The 18,857-nt window shown below is 46.9% G+C and overlaps 1 protein-coding gene across 1 annotated transcript in view; it reads left to right on the top strand.

The window, feature by feature from the left end:
- The window catches only part of IGDCC3 (immunoglobulin superfamily DCC subclass member 3), a 166,797-nt gene that overhangs the window by 71,544 nt on the left and 76,396 nt on the right, over nucleotides 1-18,857 (top strand). Inside the window, exon 2 of the mRNA XM_032766045.2 lies at nucleotides 15,433-15,577. Coding sequence (XP_032621936.1) covers nucleotides 15,433-15,577 — 145 coding nt within the window. The remainder of the gene's footprint in view (nucleotides 1-15,432; nucleotides 15,578-18,857) is intronic.

Here is an 18,857-nt window from a genome sequence, read left to right as displayed (position 1 = left end):
TCCGGAATGGCTCTCTGCAGGTCTGCCAGAGTGTCCCTGTGCTAACCAGCGCTACCTATCTGGGGCTGATGCTTTGTAAAGATGTCAGATAACCGCAGAGTGAACTCCGTAAGCCCCATGTGCACCCTCCCAAGCAAATTAAAAGTTGTTTATGACATTTAATACTCCCTTTTCCCCCGCAGCGGCAGGGCGGGGGGAGCCCAGCTTTTGTTTCACAAACAGTTGCCTCAGGATGCACTAAAAACTGTCTCAGAGTCAGAGAACTGTTCCTTCCTGAAAAATGACTGCAAGCCAGCTTGCTGATAAAGATCTTTTCGTGCGATGCCACCTCTCTGACAGAAACCTCTGCTCTCTCCTTAACCAATAGGAGAGTGCTGAAAGGGCGGGTTGTGAAGAAAACGTGTTGCATGGAAGAGTGCGCTGGAAAACAATTGTTCCACGGTCCTCTGTTTTGCAGCTCCGCCTAGCCGATGACTGGCCAGAAAGCTCCTGTATGCTACAAGCTAGTGCTATAAAAAGGATGCGAGTGGCCAAAAGAGTTACCCTGTGTTCCATTAATTGGTACCATGTATCTTTAAAAGCTAGTTAAAACCTGCAAAGCAGTGGGGCCTAGAGGATAGAGTCCTGGACTGTGACTTGGAGGATGCAAATTCTATTCCCAGCTTTGCCTCTGGCCTAGGTGACCTTGAGTGAGTCACTTCTCTCTCTCTACCGAGTTCCCTTTATCTGTAAAATGGGGATCATGATACTGACCTCACTTATAAAGTGCTTGGAGATCTCTGGCTGGAAAAACTCCTTGTCAGAGCTGGGGATTATTTCTGGCAGCCTTTTCACTTTTTTATTAATTCTCTGCATAGAAGTTGGGTTGAATTTACAGGGAAAAAGCATCTGTAAGATCATAAGAAATGAGGATCCGGGGGAACTGTGGGATTGTTGCTTTCTGGCCTTTTACAGTTGTAGGGCATATTTTGGTGTGAACCAGCCCCTTTTGGTATCCAATCACTGTGCCTTTCCATGCATGGCTCACAGATCGTTTCTTTCCTGGGAAAGATCTCAGATTCACAGGAGAGTGTTCCTGCATCAAAAATTAATGGTGTGGTAGTTATTTTCCAATAAGTGAACTATAATCAATACCATAAATCTACTCAATATTCTTTAAGACGGTCAGAACGGCTTGGATATGTGTGTTTGTGAGAGAGAGGCAAAGCATGCACGTGTGTATTGAAAAGAAGCCCATCAACATCTGAATTGTTGAGATGTAGGAGATGATGCATGTACCTACAAGTCACTGTCATGACTCTGCCCTACACACCTCCGTGGTAGTGCCTTGAAGCCAGTTGGAAGGAGAGCAGAACCTTTACAGAGCCACACAGTGCCTTTAAGCCCATGGAGGACCTAGCAGTGTAAAGCAAACCTGAGCCGCTGCAGGAGGATGCAAAGGCGTAGTTGCCTCAGCCCTGGTTCTTCCAGGGACTCTTGTGGCGTGCGTACTGGTGAGGGGGTCCCGCCAGTAGGTGCTTCCCCTCCCAGTGTCAGCTCTGCTCCGCTGGCCCATGCAGGGGTTGGGGGAACCACGGTATCATCTTCACTCCTTGTCATGACCTGCTGGGCTGGCTTGTGTTTATGGGCGTGACACACCAGCACAGGGCTGGCATTCCTTGCTGCCACTGTGGTTGCCCCCTAGTGCCGTCTTCCTGTTGCCTCGTTCACCTGCTTGAGACCATCCACAATGTGGCTTGGATGGACCTTGCTGGGACTCAGAGGTTTTACTGTGCGTCCTTCCTTTGCAACCTGTGTATGGTGGAATCACGTTAGTGAGTGCCTGCCTATTGGGGATATTTAGCACCTATGCACAGAAATTATCCCCCTTACGGTTCGGCATCTTACCAGCCTTTTGGTGAAGCAGCAAAACAAACAGTAACTAATTTCTGTGCCTTAAGAAGATGTTACCAGGCTGTAGATCTTCATTTGGCCTTAGGAGAGCAGCAGGATTGCCAGTTTCCTCAGGAAAGGAGGACAGAGGAATGTTTAGTCCCAGGGCCCGATCCTACCTGCCGTACTCAGGAAACACTTCCATCTGCGTCTGGTCCAGAGGGACTTGGTTTTCTTTGACCTGACGACACAGCTTTATGTGGCTGAGTTGTGCTGTGTCTGGTTTGACGTTTTGTCTATGTGAAGGTCTGAGATTGGAGCCCACATCACAGTGTTTAAAACCTAGATTTATAAAAGACCTTCCTGCCATCCTAGATCTTTTAAATTCCTCCTGTCCTCCAGGGGAATCCCACTGAATAACGCCAAGTTCCTGTAAGCCAGGGAACATCACTCTGCAGGCCAGGGTGTTAGCAAAGTTTTCAGGACCATTGTTTAAAACAAAAGATGTTGTATCCTTTACAATCTGGACACTGGGCAATATTATATCCCTTGAAAAGGGCAACCAAAGTTCTCTGATGCCATTGAGGGGAAGCCAGTTCTATGGCAGTTTCCTCTGCTGGAGACCCATGGGATCAGGCCTGTTACATTCAATACCCCCCTGGATTTCCTGTTGAGACACTAACACAGCGGTTGGCAACCTTTGGCATGCGACCCACCAGAGTAAGCCCCCTGGTGGGCCAGGGTGGTTTGTTTACTTGCTGCGTCCACAAGTTCAGCCAATCGTGGCTACCACTGGCCACGGTTCGCTGCTCCAGGCCAGTGGGGGTGGCGGGAAGGGCGGCCAGCATATCCCTCCGCTCACGCTGCTTCCCACCGCCCCCATTGGGCTGGAGCAGCGAAGCGTGGCCAGTGGGAGCTGTGATCGGCCAAACCTGCGGATGTGGCAGGTAAACAAACTGGCCCACCCCTCCAGGGGGCTTACCCTGGTGGTCAGTGTACCAAAGATTGCCGATCCCTGCACTAAGATCTCGTCTCACAGCCTGCTGCTGTGCCATGGATGGAGAGCCCCGGGGCAGCATGGCTGCTTCGTGGGCAGTTGCTAGGGCAAGGAGGGCAGGCCAGAGAACAGGAGCTCCACTGAAGCTGGATCTGTGGGTGTTCCTCCATCTCGCTGTTCTGTGTTGGGGAGGGGAACTCTGCACCCCCAAAGGAAAGACACGTAGGAAACATCAAGTTGAATGTCCTGTGCCCTGCATGGGAAAAGCCCACCTAGCGCACAATGGGGCCCCCCAAGGGTGCCCTGCGAGGACCTTTCAGGGGCACTCACTCCCTGTGAGAGCACCACTCCCCGTTTTGGAGCCAGCGCAGCTTAGCTTTAACGATCAGTTGTGATGATCCCAGGTCAGGAGGAAGAAAAGTCTGGCATTGTTCCTGTTTCCCTGACCTGCCTGGTGCTGGGCTGTCTGCTCAACAACTCAGAGAGCACTGGGTCAGCTAAATGAAGATGGAAAACCTTTCTCCCCCCAGCTTGTGCAGGGACGAGCCATAATGCAAGTGGATAGTGGCTAGCCAGAGGGTAAGGCTATGGCTATGGCTCCTCCCCTGTGCAACAGCCATCGACACTGGGTCTGCGCAGGGTGAGTGTGGTGCACACCCCCTGGGAAAGTGGAATAGCCTTGTGATAATGTGTGTTTCCCCGGAGCCCTTAGAAGAATTCTAGCTGAAGTCCCTAAAATATCCACCACATGATCCTCGTCCCCCACCCCAATGCATCCCCTACCTTCCAACCAATCTGGACTGAAAGCGGGAAGGGTGCAGATTGCCTGTTTTTTTTGGCACATAGCCATGTAAATTGTAAAGTAAAAAGCCGATAATGCTTGACACAAATGAAGTGATTTCATCTTGCTGTGAGTATGAGATGCTGGTTTTTTTTCAGTATCTGCTGCTTATTTTCTGCCGTAGACAGCTGCTCCGTCAGGAGATGGGTTATTAGAATGCGATGCAGCGCATCAGCGCTATTCAAACTCAATCAGCAGCTCCTATCTTCAGGCGGTTTAAAACTGAGCAGCAAGAATAAATAAATAAATTAATTAATTAATGGAATAAAAATCCCCAGTCCACTCCAGGTGGAAACTTGGCATGTTGGCCTGAGAACTGCTTTTGATCTGACTTTATTTGGAAGCCATGTTTGGATTAAATCATCTCACCCAACTTTGGTCAGAAAGAATCAGTTCTGATAATTTTTAAAGTTGCGGGAGAGTGAAGAAACGAGAGGGATCTTGTGCTCTGGGAAACTTTGTCAATACAAAAAAATGCGCCAGAGGACCTGATTCAGCCATTCCTGCTCCTGCTGCCTTGCTCTGGGAGTCATTCTTTTTGTTCCACTATTGGAGCTGAAAAATGGTTTGGATGCCAGCAGAAAACGTGTGGCTAATTGGAGTCTATATTTGGTTCTAGGCTTGGGCAATAGACACAAAACTGTTGAAAATCCGCATAGCAATAACAAGCTTTGGGCCTGATCCTGTGGTGTTTTACTCGATTAGTCCTGTTGAATTCAACGGGGCTGCTCTGAGGAATGAAGATGGCTAATGTGAGTGTGGGATGGAGTCCCAGGCCCTTTCAGAAACCCCCACTCTGGTTGGGAAGTGCAGTACATAGCAAAAATGTTTTTTTTTTCCCTCTATCTTCTGGTGCCTGCGTGTTTGCATTGCATTCGTCCAAAATGTCTTCCTCCATTCTAATGCTGCGGAGTCTCACGGCCCATTTGGTTTTCAGATCTGAGACCCAATGTGCACAATGGAGATTTGGGATTTTAAACCCTCTTATTAGAGGGAAGAGCAGAAGGGGATTTTCTTCTGTGGAGAGCGAGGCACTGCTGCTCTCTAATAGGTCCCTCCCTTTTTAAAGCTGGGAGAGAGGCGATTTTTCATTTCCCTCAGCTGGGAGTGATGGGCCCCCACTTCTGATACTCCTGGAGAATTAAATAGATAAATGGGCGGCGCTGTTGTTCACGCTTCACTATGCATAAAGCCGCATGCATTCAAAATAGGGCTCCGTAGCCGTTCAGCCACGGCCTCACACAATAGCATCATTAGACACGGAGAGTGAGCGTCCAGTCAGGGTGAGGTTGCTGTGCAGCTGTGAATAGCCACTAGGCTCTTGTGTGAGGTGGTTTTTTTTTTTTTTTATGCATCTTTCTAAAAAGAATGTAAAAAGAAGATACAGTGTCTTTTCTTAAAGACTCGTAAAACTGTTCTGTTCTGAAAGCAGGGGTCATTGAGAGGAGAGGAGAAACCCAATGAAATTTGTTTATTCTCTCTCCACAACCCCTTTTTATGTCTGGGCTCCTTTCAGACAGGCCGATTCTCAGTTCCCAGAGTGTGAAGGGTAGCAAATAAAATGACCTTGTCCAAGATAAGAATTTCTCTTTGCAGATAAAGCAGACTCCATATTTATTAAGCCTTAACCTGCCAGCTCCTTTGAAAATATTCAGATAGTTTGGTAGGTTAATGGTGCCAGGTCTCTTAAAGCTGTAGGGAGTGAAGAAGGACATAATCCTTGTGTTTGCTATGAGAACTTGGCTACTGGGGGGAGTTTGGAGATGGGTGAGGGGTGGTGTGGACTGCCAGCATTTAATGAGCCTAACAGACCCCAGAGATTGTTTCTCACATGCCTTTCAGCATGAGGTTGATATACTTCAGATACACATTTAATTGGCACATTGTTTAATTACTCCATGGAAAAGGTCCCTCTAACTTCTGTCGACTGGATTCCTTCAAGGGTGACCAGTGATCAGGCTCTGATCTTACTGCGGTCTTACTATTGTAGAGGCGTCTCTATGCCCTTATATATGGGAAGCAGAATGGAAGGTGGTTAAAATATGCTTCCACCCAGAAATGTGCTTCTCACTATGTTCATTGTGTCTCAGGGATTTCCAAGATTTGCTCAGCGTACAAATAAAAAGATGTTTGTTCCAACTACTGTTACCCGGGACTCGGGGGTCTCTCCCTCTTATGCGTCATCCTCAGTTATACAGGTTCTGCGGGCCATAGCTCTGCCTGGGCAATCCCATTTGCCTTTAGAGAGGGGTAATCACAAGGCAGTGGAGTGTATTGGTGTCTATGAGGGCCTGCTTTGGGCAGCAGAGCTTCCATTACTGGTGATGATGTATGAGGTGGAAATAACACAGCTTGCCTCTCAGGGCTCAGGCTGAGTTTGTGGGGACGGGCTGTTAGGGAAAAGACCTTTTTAGCAGTAAGCTAGCATCAGTGAGAAAATCAGAGACACATGATAAAAGCCGTTCCCCTCGCACAGTGACATTTTTACAACATTACCTTTCAGGAAAGAACCGCTCTTTAAGGGAACCAGTTCTGCCACTGCCTTGCTTTGTGACTTGGGCCAAATCACTTACCTCTGTACCTTAGTCTTCTCATCTGTTAAATGGGATTAGTCGTACACACGCTCCTTTATAAAGGACTTTGAGGGCTTTGGATGGAAAGCTGCATATAAAAACTAAGCATCACGACTCTTACACTCTCATTTTCACCTGTGATTTGCAATTTCTAGAGGGTCTGAGGTATTGGTGGGCAGAAATGTGGAGCACTACTATTGAAGTGACTGCCCTTTTCATGTGTCGTTCTGCATACAGTTGGACTTCCATGGCTTTTGAGGGTGCTTAGCACCTTGCAGGACGTGCCGTTAAGGCTGCATTGGATCACTGCATTGTATTGCAAGCAACTTGGTGTGGTGTTTTCTGGAGTAATTTAAAAAATGGAAAAACAACTTGATTACAAAAGTAGCAGGGCGTCCCGCTCTCCAAACACCATGCTTTGTACTGAACCTTCAGAGTTCTTTTCCCCCTGTGTCTGCAGTTGATAATTATGTTTGCGTTTTAATGATTCTAACAGGCATGGGATTTGCTTTGACATACCGAGTTAATGTTTTCTTTTTCTACATCAGATCTAGGTCAATCTCTTGCTTAGCACTAATGCTTTACTGAACAAAAAAGGATTGGCCACTAATGGTTTCAATTTAGTTTTTCACAGAGTAAAGAAAATTTCATTCAATACCTATTTTCATTTTCATTACATCAGACTTTCTGTGGCATCTGTTATCTGGAAAGTCTGTTTGCTCTTCGGTTATGGAAGACCTAGCAAAATTGTTTGCTGTAATAAATCCTCCGTGAATATGGATGAGGTCAAGATCTGCCTCTTACCTCTGAGATGCTCCAGGTTTAGTGCAATGTCTTGAGGACTTTTCCTCCAGGAATCCTATACCAATGGAATTCTGAATTTGGAAGCTCGTTAGTGCACTGTATAGTGGTGCCAACCACTGGAGTGGGATGTGATAGTCAATGCATTCGAGCAACACTACACAACGGTTTTAGGAAGAAGTTGTGAAGGATAATTTCTCCAGTTGCTACCAGATTTGCATGTTACTTTGGGATATGCTCATTTATTAGGATTACTCTTCTGGGGGAGGGTGGTTCTACAATTCTGTTAATGTACTGCTTGTGTCACTTGTGTGTTCATATGGAGCTCTACTTCGCCCTTCTGCAAGTCCCCTCTCCAGGGAGCCATCCAATCCCCACTGCTCCAGGGAGCCATCCTGCAGGACCTAATGTTCCGCACAGGGCTGGCGTTCTCCACCACCACAACACAACGAGAACCACACAACAACAAACACACCAACACCGTTATCCACACACACCAACACACACCCACCACACACACTAACACACACACACATTCACACCACACACACACACACACACACACACACACACACACACACACACACACACACACACACACACACACACACACACAGTAGCAGAGCAAGTCTGAATGGACTGGGTCAATCAGCACTTTCAAGCTGCCACCCTTATATGCCCCTAGACTCAGTAATCTGGGTCGAGCAGCACTTCCAAGCTGCCACCCTTGTATGTCACAGGTTCAGCGTATCCCTAGCCCCACTTTCACATCACAGTTGTATTGGTAGTAACCCACTTGATGAGCAGACCCCACAGTATTTTGGGCGCTACAGGGATCTTTAGCTTAGGTAAAAGCAGCGTTGCTGCAGAGTAAATGGGGAAGCTAAAAACACGAAAGAATAAAGTTCAGAGAGAGAGAGAAGCAACCAGCTTAACCATAAAAGTTATATATTGAATAATAGTGATAATTACACAAGGAGGGGGATAAACAAACATAACAGTTACATTATTAAAGGTTAATACCTGAGGTAGAAAAGAAAACAGAGAGAGGGAGGTGAAAGAGGGAGGGGTCTCACCCATTCCATGAGGTTTGAACTGGTTGGAGTTCCCAAGTGATGGTGGTAGCTCAGGATCCTGAGTGCCGGAGACAGGCAGAGCCCCCAGCACGATCAGTCAGGAGATGAAGTCCCAGTAGAACTGATGCAGAGTTTGGGTCCATGCATCAGGACACTTAGGCATAGGTAGGGGTTTTTGTAGAGAAACAACAATGGTTCAAGGGAGAACACTAGATTTGTTTATGGGTAAACTGATGACTCAAGGGTTTGCTTTAGGCTAGCCAATAGGAGCTGATCACTTTTGGCAATAGGTCGTGTTTTCTTCCAGGGAGTTCACAGTGCAATTAGACTGCTTCAGTATTTTGGATATTAATCAAGGATTCATTATTAGAATTGATGAGATAACTGCTGAGCTGGATGTGGGCAGGCATAGGTTCATTAAGATCTGGAGCAGAGATTCCCATGATGCAGTGCTTCCCTGCTTTTCTGGCCCCAGAGTTCAGTGCGGTTCTCTGTTCTCCATTCTGTATGCTAATGGAGGTGTCTCCCTGTCCCATCTTTCATGCAGATGAGGTTAGGGGAGAGGCCTCTGTTCTCCATTCTGTGTGCTAATGGAGATGCCTTAATCTTGTCACTCTTGTCAGCAGCGGTCTAGGTGTGTCTCCCCACACCCTTCACTCTGCAAGTCTTTTCTTTGGTCGTTTTTGGTTCAAGCAGAGACTGGTTGGGGGGTGTCTTTCATGAGTCAGACTGGCTAGATACTGCGCTCTGGTTCCCCAAGAACACAGAGCTGACTGGTATCGCAGTTAAAAGTACAGTTGGGAATGATGTGAATATCCACACTGGGTTGTGTCCAGGACGTAGGAGCTAGAGTACTTCTGTTATGAAAAATGGCATAGGCTCTTCAATAACAAAAAATGGCTAGAGCCTTGGATTTCTAGCGCATTCACAAGATGGGAGTCTCCTGCAGCAGGCCTTCTCCCACATTGCCATGCAGAGATATTGACTCAATACTGAATTAGAAGGAACAGTATCACCTTACAGAATCACCAGCCCTGCGTCTTGCAGCTTCTGGGGCACAGGTGCTGACTTTTGTTCTTTCTCTCCCTGAGTGAGTGGTGGGGGAAGAGGGTAGGCAGGGGTGGGGCCTCATGTGGAGCATGGGTGGGGCTGTGGGCAGAGCATAGGTGGGGCCTCAGGGCAAAGCGGAGACGGGGCTTTGAGGGGAAGAGGCTGTGTGGGGCCTCGAGGTGCAACAGCAGGCAGGGCCTCCAAGGGAAGAGGCCGAGAAGGGGATGTGGCCCCACAAAAGATTAATTTGGCCCTGCGGGGGCTGAACACCCCTTTTTCTTTTCAGTGAGTGCTTGAGCCCTGGAGCACCCATGGAGTCGGCACCTATGGCCTGGGGCTTCTTTTGGAGTTCTCACATCAATTGAACACTTTATAGCTTATGAGATCAGCCCAGCTACTGCCTACAGTTTGTGAGTGCTGCTCATGCAGCCCCCCGTCCATTGGTGCAGCACCTCCTCTGCTTGGCTCTTTGTGCTCTGCATGGACAATATGTGGCACTGCCAAAGGACGGGAGTGCCAGTTTGAGATAGCCCTGGCCCAGTTGGTCGGGAGCAGCTCTGAGATGTTTAACGCCGTAGTCGTGTTCTGGAGATAAAGATACCACCAGCATCATTCGTGGCTCTTTATGCCTGTGGTAGTCTTAGGAAATACTTCCCTTGGAATGGAGGACACCATGTTTGCCTGTACGCAGGCTCAGAGTGATGTTTGCTATAGCCAATGCCCCGGCAGCTACGGGCATTTTTAACTATCGCATCGTCCATAATTGCACTTAGCAGAGTTAACTGACACAAAGGTCAACACGTTGGTGCCTTGCCTATACTAACATTCCCATTGTTGCTACTAGCGTCGGAGCTGAACCAGTAGAAAGTTTTAAGGGGGAAAAGACAGGTTCAGATACCCTCTAACAGCAGGTCAACAGAACCAGACAGCAGTTTCCACTCATCCGCTGCTACTCAGATGCTGCAGTGATGGTTGCATTGGGGACAACTGGATGGATGAAGTTAGAAAAAACAAGATAGATGGATTAGATAGTGTCTCCCTATCTAGGAGTGCAAATGAATATTATAGTTCCATGCAATTAGTTTAAAAATAATTATGTAAATGTGCATACAAATTAGATGCAGCCCTCAGGCTCTTGGCAAGTGGCCAATGCCAGCCCTTAGTGTGGGGGAAGGTGTGGGCAGCACTGCTCCCAACGTATGTTTAAACAGTTAAGCCCCCCTGATAACAAGAATCCTAGTGTTTCCTGGTGAAAGGCAGGAGAGTCAGAGGAGCAAGTGCTCAGCTGTGTGAGTTTGTTGTGCAGTCAGATGAGAAGTATGTAGGATTGTATGTACAGTTTTATCTCCCCTGAACGGTGTCCCATAAAGCAGTCAGTTTCCCACCCCTTTCTCCTTTGCACACCGGAGTGATTTATTTCCAGGATGGGAACAACATCCAGGTGCTCACTTGCTGTTAACTTTATTACAGTTTATATGAGCTCCAGCCAAACCTTTGTCTTTGTAACTCTAAAGAAAGTTTCAAACCTGCTTTAAAAAATAGCATTTTGTAGGTCAGTACATTAATTTTTAATGCAGATTGTGAAAACCAGCTGCCTTGGCAGAGGCGTGGTGTTTCCTAGGCATTTAACATAAAACGATGCTTCAAAGCCACATTACAGGGTCACTGAAGAGTAATATTTTACTTACCATCCTCATAACTGAATTATTTATCACCTACATGTTTTATTCATGATAAATATTAATACCACTGTCTTTAAGAGTGGAGGTTATCACCGCAATGTTACCTATACAAAATGCAATTGAAATAAAGGAATGGAAATGTGTTCTTTACCGAGGGCTATTTTCATTCACATGCCCCTTCTCAAGTTAACCCCTTCAGCTACTGTTAAATGTCAATATTGGGTATTGCTAGAGAAGACTGTGTTTGGTTTTTCCAGCCTGTGGTTTTTGCCTACTTACAGTGAGTCGCTATGCGGGGCATCTGTGTTGCTAGCGTTTTTGTTTTCTTATTTAACTTAGTTCAGTGAGTTCACGGACACCTGGTGATTAGCCAGCCAATACCAATTACAGCATGAGCATCCAGTCAGTCAATGTGCCTGGTTATTAGTTATTGGGTGCTTCTGTACTATTGACAGGTAGGTGAGACTTACCACGACTGTACCCCCTTTTGGGGATAGAGACTGTCTTTTCACTGTGTTTGTACAGCACCTAGAACAATGGGCTCCTAATCCTTGATTAGGGGCTACCGTAATACAAGCAATCCTAATACATCATCATTAGTTTATTGGGCACGCCATGTTCTTTCTCCAGTGCAGGATTTCCTTCCATCTCATTATATTTGTCGAGAGCTTTATTCATGGAAATATAAATCAGTTTAACAGTAGGAAAATAAATAAGGCATTAACTTTACAGGGCAAAAATGAGGCATGCTCCAGCTCCCACTGATGTGGATCAAGCCCTTCATGAGGTGAATTTGTTGGAATAAACCCAGAGAATCCATAGGGGATTGAATAGTAATTTGCATTTGATGGACACGATAACGTACCTCATCCTGGCCCTGAGCCCAAACCCATTGAAATGGAAAGAGTCCCAGTGATTTCAGTGGACGTTGGATCAGGTCTCCTTCTGGAACTTGTCCCTCTGTTGGGGAGCACTGACTGATGTCAGTGGTCCCATTTGAAGTCATGCAGTGCTTGCCAGGGTAACTCGAGCCCACAATCAGGCATGTTGCCCTTTTGAGAAAAAGAGATAAGGGATCATTCTTCGACTTCAAAAGTTAAATCGGAAATAGGTTCGGTCAGTTTTATTGAAGGTGTCAGGACCCTTCCCGGAAATACTCCCTGAAGGGAAAACAGAAAATGTTTCTGTATTCCTGTGTGTGCGGTTTCCTGGTTAGTATGTTTCCCATTAGATTTCCCATTGACTAGGTGGGCTTTAATCCCGTTGTGCAATATGTCTAGTGTGCTGAGGGTTCATGGCAGCTTGGGTGTTACTGTTGTCTACACAAGACCATATGGCAAGGGGAATTCACAAGCACTTGAAACAAACTGGATATTAATGAAATACTTAGAACCAAAGAGCAGGGTCCAGGGGAAACCTTCTCAATCCTCCAATTGCTCTGTGCTGGGGCTTTCTACCAAGCGCTATTCAGTCAGCTTAACAAATCCTTATTTCGCATGTTGAACTTGAGACTGATGATTTGGGGAGCAGAGTGGTTTAAGGCAGCACATATTTAATGTATTGCTAATAGCCGTCTCCCATCTGCCCAAGCCCAACTGGATTCAGCAGAGGAGTGACCCTGACACATACGTAGCTTGTTCCTTAACAGATGCACATTGATTACCCATGACACATGTAAAAGGAAGTGGGTTTTCTGTGCGGGAGAGGGGTGTTTTTAGGGTGGCAAAGCAGAGCTAGGGGACAGGTGAGTTTCTTGGAGTTTATATTCTATGGTAATTATAGGGATCCTTCTGTATATATGGTACTAAAAATGAATCTTGAGCTAAATAAAGGCTCTGAAGTGTTTATTAGCCCATGTTATGTTTATCACGCAGTCAAAAGTTAACATCTTCTGTACGGGTGTGGGACTCACCCCTGCGGCACTCCTGCTGGTCATCCCTGGGAATTAGCTCGTCCAGCCTCTGGAGCACCCTCTGCAGGCCGGTATTCTGCTGCTGCTTGGCCTCCCTGTCCCTCTAGGACCCAGTGCCCTGTTGTATGGGGTGCTGCCCCCTTGAAGTAACCTCTTTCTCTGAGGGTCGCCACTCCCTGGGGAACCCCGAACCACTATCCCTACCTCGCCTCAGTCATAGTCTACTGCCAGTCACCAACTAGCCCCCGCTCCCTGGGGCAGACTGCAGTATAAACCACTCATCACAGGCAAGGTTGGGTATGGACCTGCTGCCTTTGCCTACCCCTGGGCTGCCCTCTGCAACCCTCAGTACCTGTTGGCCTTCTGCTAGGCCACAGCCTGGGGCTTTCCAGGCTGGAGTTCCCCAGCTCCTCTGCCTTTCCCCAGCCCTGCTACACTCAGGTACTCGCTCAGGTCCCTGCAGCCAGGTCCGTCTCCCTCTACAGCTAGAGAAAGACTGCCTCTGGCTTCTGGGCCCAGCCCTCTTATAAGGGCCAGCTGGGCCCTCATTAAGCCAGTCTTGGCCTGATTGGGGCGTGTCCTCCAGCTGAGGCTGCTTTCCCCAATCAGCCCCGCTTTTCCTTCTCTGCCACAGCCCTCTCCTGGGGCTATTTTAGGCCTTTTAAGGCAGGAGTGGGTGACCATCCTGCTACACCTTCCAGTTAATTAATAGTAATAATTATTGCATTCTGATGATGATAATTTATAGACCGCTGACAGCATGCCAGATACTTTACCCACAAATGATTATTACTCTTATTGTACTGCAAAGGCTGGTCTTCCTTCTCCTTCCCTGATGCTTTGAGAGTTATCCTTGGCTGACAGCTGGTTGAAATGAGAAGCCCAGGCGACCCCAGCTGTTGTGGGCATGCAGGGTCTAATCCTACAAAGTCCTGTGCACTTTGTGGGAATCGCTACAGGCCCACTGGTTGAAGAGGATGTTTGTTGGAGATGCTTATCACCTCCCAGGCTTAGGGCCTGTAGTAACTGCGTTTAACTGTTATGTGGTTGTGCAGAACTGAGGTAGATGTGTGGGTCAGTAGTTTATACCCATGCTTTTCGCCTTAGTGTAACGGAGGGCAGCCTATATCCAAATGAAAGTCATGACAGGAAGTAACAAACAATGGGTGTTGTCTTAAACTTGTCTTCTGTTGAAGGATACCCCAAATCCTATCATGACTGTGTGCGACTCCTTGATAAGCATGGCCATCCTTGGGCAGTATGTGGCCTTTCCTATCATCCTCCAGAGTGTGATGCCATGTTAGCACAGGGGGGGCTCTGTCTGCTTCCCAAATTATTGCAGAACCCCACTGCATCATGCTGACAGTTTGGGAGAGCTAAAATAAAGATTAACCTGGACATTTGTTGAAAGGATCCCTCAGGACAGTGCTCCCTTTTATTGTTTTTCTTAGACTGGAATGAATGACGGACAAAGCTCAGACTTAAAACTGTTGGCCTTGTGACATGGTGACTATATTCCGGAGGCTGATCACGTGTGCAGATCCATCAGTGGTTCCAGTGGTGGGAACACTACTGTAGATCATGCTGCAGTGTCCTAGACCCTTCGTCTCCATTCCCAGCCAGGACTTCCCTCCCTGGTTTTATAGTGAGCCCAGCGCATGCTGGATCAGGAGTTTATGGGATGCGGCGTGAATTCTTGTGTGATTGATAGCTCTCCTAGTTCTGTACTTAACTAGTGAATCCCAGTGTCTTGATCTGGGCAGCTTAGAATTTGGCCCATCATCTCAGTATTCACTAATGTCACCAATTCTCCTTTCTCAATAGGTTGTTGAACTGGTCTATCTGCTGCTTTTAGGGTGATGGAGAAAATATGCACTAAAATTGGCACTGGGATCATCTCTGATGCTGCATGGTGTTTGCCAGTCTCTGTCGCGATCAGTTCTGATCCTGTCATTCTAACAGCCCTGCCTTTATTGGGGTTATTCCTTTTCCTTTTGTGATGCTGGAAGGCAGAAACTTGAAATGAGAGGAGGCCACCTGGTGTATGTGCCAAGCAAAAAATCAACATCCATAAAGTGTTTTTTGCACTCTTTCAATGGAGAAATGAAGATAAAGTTAGTGGGAAAGTTAAGTCAAACCCACAGACAGGACGTTTGTGGTGGACATGGTAGAAGGTACTGACAGCATTGGAATGAAAAACGTAGAGACAAGACCGGTTCTGCTGTGCAGCCGAATCCAAAGCCTACTGAAGCTAACAGCAGACTGCCAGTGAGTGACAAGGAACATCCTAATGGCCCCTGTTGTGATGGTGGGGACACTTCTTCACATGATTGCGTAGCACGTAAATCGTATAATTGCAAGCCTCCCATCCTGCCTTCTTTGGCTGGGTGCAGGGTTTGCATGTGCAAATGCCTGGTGTGCAAACATCATTTCTGCACCCCCAGGCATGGGTCCAAATTCAGATATGACCCCACAAGCGACACTTGTATTTGCTGTTTCTTGGCAGGTGAAGTGGTGGATACTTCTGCCAGGCTGGGTCATTGTGACCTGTGCCTGCAGTGCGCCCTCTCAGCGCTGAGCTGTTGTGATCTCATTTTGTGTCTTTGTTTCTCTTCTTCCCTCCTCCAGCTATGTCAGACTTCCATATTCACCCTCAGAATGCAGTCGTGGAAGAAGGCGGTGTCGCAAGGTTCCAGTGCCAGATCCATGGTTTACCAGAGCCTGTAATCTTGTGGCAAAAGAATCGAGTTCCCATCAACACAGACAATGATAGGTAAGAGACATAGAGGTAACTGATTACTGACCTACACCCACATGTTGGAAATAGCACGCCAGAGGCTCTCTTGCAGGTTGAGAGAGATGCAAATGCACTATCTGGGCCCACTGCACATCAGAGCGGGGTTCACGTGAAAGAAGGCTCTGTTCTTGTGTTTCTGCCTTGGAAAGGCATTTAAATCTATGCCATGAGCTCCATCCTCCTGGCTCAGGGTGCTGGAAAAATTTGTATATTGGGGGAGTGCTGAGAGCCATTAAACTAAACTGTGAACCCTGTGTATGATGGAAACCACTTCAAGCTGGGGGTGCGGCACCTCTAGTTCCAGCACCTATGCTTCTGGCTTGGGGATGTGCTGAATTAATGTATCCTAAGGCTATCAAGGGGTTGGGAACATACTGTCCTGGCCACCCTGTATAGCCTTAATCACTTTCTGTAGGGCCTCTTCCTGAGCCAGTGTGGCACTCACTGTCCATGTTTTGTCTCAGACCGGAGAGGTTTTTAAATCAGATTTCCATGCACAATATCTATCTCTGCACTTTGCTCCCACTGCAAGTTGATTCTCCCATGCTAGGAGCCCTCCACAAGAGACAGCTCACAGAAGTTAGCGCTCACCAGCATGACAAAGCGTTGTACAATAAGATCCTTTTATGTTCTGGAAGGTTTAAAATACAAATCTAATCGCTAGCCTGGCCTTCCCAAGTATGCTACTTTGTAATACCCCAGCCTGGCAACGAGACCAAAAGAAGGGTGCCAAACAGAAGACCTTTTTAGCTCTTTCCCATTCAGTCCTCCTTAAAAAAAACAAAATCACTTTTCCCTTCTTGCCCTATCTGAAAACTTGAATGGCATGTCCTTGCTTCCTTTGTTTGACAGTCTTCCCCCTTTGCTTAGGAAGTGCCGCTAAGCCTGTTTTGATCTTCTGAGTGTCGGCGTGGAGTGAAGGGACAGGTGGCAGGCCACCCTAGTCTTTGGGAAGAGTTTCAGCACGTAACAGGAAACGCATGATGTGCTGGCTCCAGTCTGTGATAGTCACAGCTGCAGCCAAAGAACCACAAAACAAGTCTTCCCGGAGCCAATCCATCACGGCACACCTTGATCGTGTCTTGATGTCCGCACACTGGGGAGAGATGAAACCAGGAAGCTGTAAATATTTTTCTGAAAGGCCCCTGTTTTTCAAACGTCAGCTCAGCATCAGAATGTCGCTTAGTTCCTTTGGAGCTAAAACAAAACACACGTGAACCAGAACAATACTTGACCTTTTCAGCTCTACTGTGAACTTATAGAAGCGCCCAAGAGACCGACCACAAAGTTTAAAATTGCAACGGTCTGATTTTCCTGGTGTATTCTATCTACCCGTTTGTAGCCTACTAGCATTGTGTCTACACTGCAGTAAAAGACCTGGGCATGGCCATGGTTGGCCCGGGTCAGCTGACTTCGGTTCGCAAGGTTTAGGCTTCAGGGCTGTAAACCTGCTGTGTAGACGTTGGGCACGCTGGAGGGGGAGCCGGGGCTCCAGCCAGAGTCTGAATGTCTACCCTGCTATTTTTAGCCCCACAACCCGATCCTGAGTTAGCTGACCTGGGCTCTGAGACTCTGAGCTGCAGGGTTTTTGTGGCAGTACAGACATACCCTAGGCTTTCTTCTTCTACCTAACTCACTCTGAATAGTACTTACTGATCTCAGTAGCTCCATAAGGGTGCTTCCTAGCAGGATGCATGGCACAGTGGGACTGTTTAAGGTGCGTACTACTCAGTGTGAGTAAGGGCGAGAGAATTGGGCCCTAATGTTTTTTGTGCTCATCAAAATGAGACTGTTAGAACCAGCTAGAGCAGGCCATGCCATGGGCAGATTTGTGAGCAAGTTCCTCATGTATCTGTTCCAGAGATGCACAGGGTTGGCACTGCAGTGCCAGCGTAGACTGCCAGGTATGTCCACATCCTCAGATTGCTAACACTGCCCGCGCGTCTGGTAGGGATTTGAGTGAGACCACCACACCTCACTTTAGCTGAGGCTCGAAAGGAACAGCTACAGAATGCAGTGCTCTGATAACCAAACCCATTTGCCCATCTTGCCCTCTACTTTTCCTTGGGCGAAGGAGGAATATTCAGATGCTTGCAAAGGAGCTAGTGTAGGCTCCTTCTGCCTATGCTGGGCATCCTGATTTTGAACTGATTCTGCTTTTTTTAGGATGAAGGTTGCCCAGCAGGTTTTTAACATTAGCTCCGTCCATAAATCATGACATTTGTAATCTCTGACACCAAGGGAATTTGGTGAAGAGGGTTGCTTCCTTTGTAGTGAGTTGGAATTCTGCATTAACCCTGATTGGTGCAATTCTGTGTATAAATTGCATACACATTTGTATGCTGAATGTTACACTTTGAGGCTTTGATGACAGAATAATAGCTTTGGGATTGAATCTTCTAATGTGGTGGGCAGATTGTTAACAAAAGTGAAGGCTTCTGGTGGTATAATTCATCCAAAATAAAGGACATTTGAAAGTCCCAGAGAGATTGCAATCAACGGCAGTACGTCCAAAACTGATTGCTATCATGCTGTCTCAGACATTCAGCCGAGCCCTTGGAACCCACATTGAGAGCCAGTTGGAGACACTTAACCATATGCTGATCTAGAAAAGATAGTCTCAATCTTCCAGACAGAAATAATCATTAACTCATCAAAATGTAATGACCTACTACCAGCTAATTTAACGACTTGGTTTTTTAAAAAAATGTCAGACAACCTATAATAAATATATATCTTTGTAACCCATGAACACACTCATTTAAGGTTATGCAGAACTGACTTGCAGAAAATTCAGACTTCCTAAAACCTACAAACTCGATGTGTAACTCAGGCTGTTGTCATCACATAGAGCATTACAGCATGCAAGGAAGCATGTTATTTAGAGACTATTGTGACATCAAGGTTAATCCCTTTGGGGTAAGGAGAGAACAGTATTTAAGCTTTAACTTTGAATTCCCTGGCTTTTATTGGTTTGTCAGATCACTGATGCTTTTCAATCTAGGTCGTTTTAGTTGTTGTTTTTTAATCGTTCTATTGACATGTGGTATGAGAAGGTCTGAGCTTCGTTCACACCCATATCATGAGGATCCAGGAAGACAGAGATCGTTTTATTGGCAGCGTCCATAGTAACAGACACACGGCAGAAGTTCTGGTGTGTCTGGCCAATGAATGTGTTCAACAGCCCAACACGTTCTACATCATGAGACCAGGGTAGGGGATGGACAAAAATCACCATTTGTGTAACCTGGTCTGG

The sequence above is a fragment of the Chelonoidis abingdonii genome, chromosome 9 (genome assembly GCF_003597395.2).
Source record: "Chelonoidis abingdonii isolate Lonesome George chromosome 9, CheloAbing_2.0, whole genome shotgun sequence".
In the NCBI taxonomy this organism is placed as follows: domain Eukaryota; kingdom Metazoa; phylum Chordata; order Testudines; family Testudinidae; genus Chelonoidis; species Chelonoidis abingdonii.
The sequence above is the reverse complement of the archived record's forward strand: the minus strand, read 5'-3'. Positions and strand labels throughout refer to the sequence as shown.